The sequence below is a fragment of the Coregonus lavaretus genome, assembly GCF_964263955.1.
Source record: "Coregonus lavaretus genome assembly, contig: HAP1_SCAFFOLD_7609, whole genome shotgun sequence".
In the NCBI taxonomy this organism is placed as follows: Eukaryota; Metazoa; Chordata; class Actinopteri; order Salmoniformes; family Salmonidae; genus Coregonus; species Coregonus lavaretus.
Genome location: NW_028159290.1, coordinates 22,501 through 25,699, shown reverse-complemented (window position 1 = coordinate 25,699; position 3,199 = coordinate 22,501). Strand labels below are relative to the sequence as shown.

Sequence of the window (3,199 nt, the reverse complement as noted above, 5' to 3'; positions counted from 1 at the left end):
GAGAACTTCTGGGCCAGCCTCCAGACAGTAATGAGGAAGAAGAAAGCGTTGAGGATGATGATGGTGCACACTGGGCCGAAGAAACTCCAGATGAATCCTCTCTCCAGAGACAACCAACAGCTGGCAGAGACACACAGAGAGGATAACGTTAGATGCATGGTATATTTATGTTATGTTGTGTTCATTTTGAGTTAGGTTAAATTAAGGGTATTTCTCTAGAGATAACCAACAGCTGGCAAACAGAGAGGATAACGTTAGAATAAGGTTACATTAACGTTGAATTAGGTTATCTGGTGTTATTTTCATGTTATATTTATGTTTGATATAACCTCTCTCCAGAGACAACCAACAGCTGACAGACACACAGACAGAATAAGGTGATAAGTGTTACGTAATACATTTGCAACACAATCTTTCTGTTTCTCACCCTCTCTCTCTCACCCTCTCTCTCTCACCCTCTCTCTCTCTCTCTCTCTCTCTCTCTCTCTCTCTCTCTCTCTCTCTCTCTCTCTCTCTCTCTCTCTCTCTCTCTGTCTCTCTCTCTCTCTCACACACACACACACACACACACACACACACACACACACACACACAGACACACACACAGACTCAGACTCAGACTCACTGTTGTGTGGTACCGTATCCATCTGGGTAGGTGATAGCAGAGATGATGACGATAGCCAGTGGCAGTCCATATCCCACAGCATACAGGTACAGAGGTCTACAATAATAATAATAATAATAATAATAACAATAATATAATAACAATATTCATAATAATAATAGCAATAACAATAAAAACAATATTATTAATTATTATTTTTATTTTAATAATAATAATAATAATGTATTCATTTCTATAGCATATCACATAGACAGAATGCACCTCAACAGCTCATAAAATAGCAAGATAAAATAAAACAAAGTTGTAAGAAATATATATAATAAAAATAAAATATATAATAGATTAGGAATATAAAACACATGTATAATAAAAATACAGAAAATATGCATTATACTGTATACAGTGCATTCGGAAAGTATTCAGACCCCTTTACTTTTTCCACATTTTGTTATGTTACAGCCTTATTCTAAAAGTGATTCAATTGTTTTTCCCCTGATCAATCTACACACAATACCCCATAATGACAAAGCAAAAACAGGTTTTTAGAAATGTTTGCACATTTATAATAACAAAAATAACAGAAATTTCACATTTACATAAGTATTCAGACCCTTTACTCAGTACTTTGTTGAAACACCGTTGGCAGCGATTACAGCCTCAAGTCTTCTTGGGTATGACGCTACAAGCTTGGCACACCTGTATTTGGGGAGTTTCTCCCATTCTTCTCTGCAGATCCTCTCAAGCTCTGTCAGGTTGGATGGGGAGCATCGCTGCACATCTATTTTCAGGTCTCTCCAGAGATGTTCGATCGGGTTCAAGTCCAGGCTCTGGCAGGGCCACTCAAGGACATTCAAAGACTCCTGCGTTGTTTTGGCTGCGTGCTTAGTGTCGTTGTCCTGTTGGAAGGTGAATCTTCGCTCCAGTCTGAGGTCCTGAGTGCTCTGGAGCAGGTTTTCATCAAGGATCTCTCTGTACTTTGCTCCGTTCATCTTTCCCTCGATCCTGACTAGTCTGCCATGTCCCTGCCACTGAAAAACATCCCCACAGCATGATGCCGCAACCACCATGCTTCACCGTAGGGATGGTGCCAGGTTTCCTCCAGACGTGATGTTTGGCATTCAGGCCAAAGAGTTACATCTTGGTTTCATCAGACCAGAGAATCTTATTTCTCAGTGTCAGAGTCCTTTAGATGCCTTGTCAAACTCCAAGCGGGCTGTCATGTGCCTTTTACTCTGGAGCTCTGTCAGAATGACCATCGGGTTCTTGGTCACCACCCTGACCAAGGCCCTTCTCCTCCGAATGCTCAGTTTGGCCGGGCGGCCAGCTCTAGGAAGAGTCTGGGTGGTTCCAAACTTCTTCCATTTAAGAATGATGGAGGCCACTGTGTTCTTGGGGACCTTCAATGCTGCAGAACGTTTTTGGTACCCTTCCCCAGATCTGTGCCTCGACACAATCCTATCTCGTAGCTCTACGGACAATTCCTTCGACCTAATTGCTTGGTTTTTGCTCTGACATGCACTGTGGGACCTTATATAGACAGGTGTATGCCTTTCCAAATCATGTCCAATCAATTGAATTTACCACAGGTGAATTCCAATCAAGTTGTACAAACATCTCAAGGATGATCAATGGAAACAGGATGCAGCTGAGCTCAGTTTCGAGTGTCATAGCAAAGGGTCTGAATACTTAGGTAAATAAGGTATTTGTTTTTTTTTACTTTAAATACATTTGCAAAAAATTCAGAAAACCTGTTTTCGCTTTGTCATTATGGGGTATTGTGGGTAGATTGATGAGAGAAAAAAATGATTGCATCCATTTTAGAATAAGGCTGTAACGTAACAAGATGTGGAAAAAGGAAGGGGTCTGAATACTTTCCCAATGCACTGTAGATAAATATATGAATATTAGATAAATGTGTAATGAAAATATATACAAATATATACTATAAATATATAATGACACACATTTATTCATAAACATATATCAAATAAAAGAATAACCTTATGGTAGTGTTGAAGACCAGGACCACCATGCGATAGAGCTGAACACCCTCTAACAACATCCAACTGAAGGCTCCTAGGAAGAACAGGTGGAGGAGACCTGCTACAACCCCACAACCTCCCTGAGAGAGGAGAGGATAGGGGGGGGGGGGCAGGGGGGAGGAGAGGGGAGGAGTGGTGGCTAAAGTTAACACTGGCTACATTTGTAGTGGCTGTAAAGAAAACCAAGCCATGGATTCCAGATTCTCCTGGCACATAGACTTTAGGGTAAGTTAGAAAACGTTAAGTTAGAAAACACTTAACTCATCCTTTAAATGTGTTTGTCCAGCTTGTTCTTTGTCCGTTACCCACCTTGCTCTTTGTCCGTTACCCACCTTGCTCTTTGTCCGTTACCCACCTTGCTCTTTGTCCGTTACCCACCTTGCTCTTTGTCCGTTACCCACCTTGCTCTTTGTCCGTTACCCACCTTGCTCTTTGTCCGTTACCCACCTTGCTCTTTGTCCGTTACCCACCTTGCTCTTTGTCCGTTACCCACCTTGCTCTTTGTCCGTTAACCACCTTGCTCTTTGTCCGT

General features: G+C 41.5%; 1 protein-coding gene across 1 annotated transcript in view; it reads right to left on the bottom strand.

Annotated features, from left to right (window-relative positions):
* Positions 1-6: 6 nt before the first annotated feature.
* LOC311123054 (adhesion G protein-coupled receptor E5-like) overlaps positions 7-3,199 on the bottom strand; it is a gene marked incomplete at both ends in the record, with an annotated part of 23,901 nt that continues 20,708 nt past the window's right edge. The window contains 3 exons of the mRNA XM_084197339.1: positions 7-120; positions 626-721; positions 2,626-2,747. Coding sequence (XP_084053465.1) covers positions 7-120; positions 626-721; positions 2,626-2,747 — 332 coding nt within the window. The remainder of the gene's footprint in view (positions 121-625; positions 722-2,625; positions 2,748-3,199) is intronic.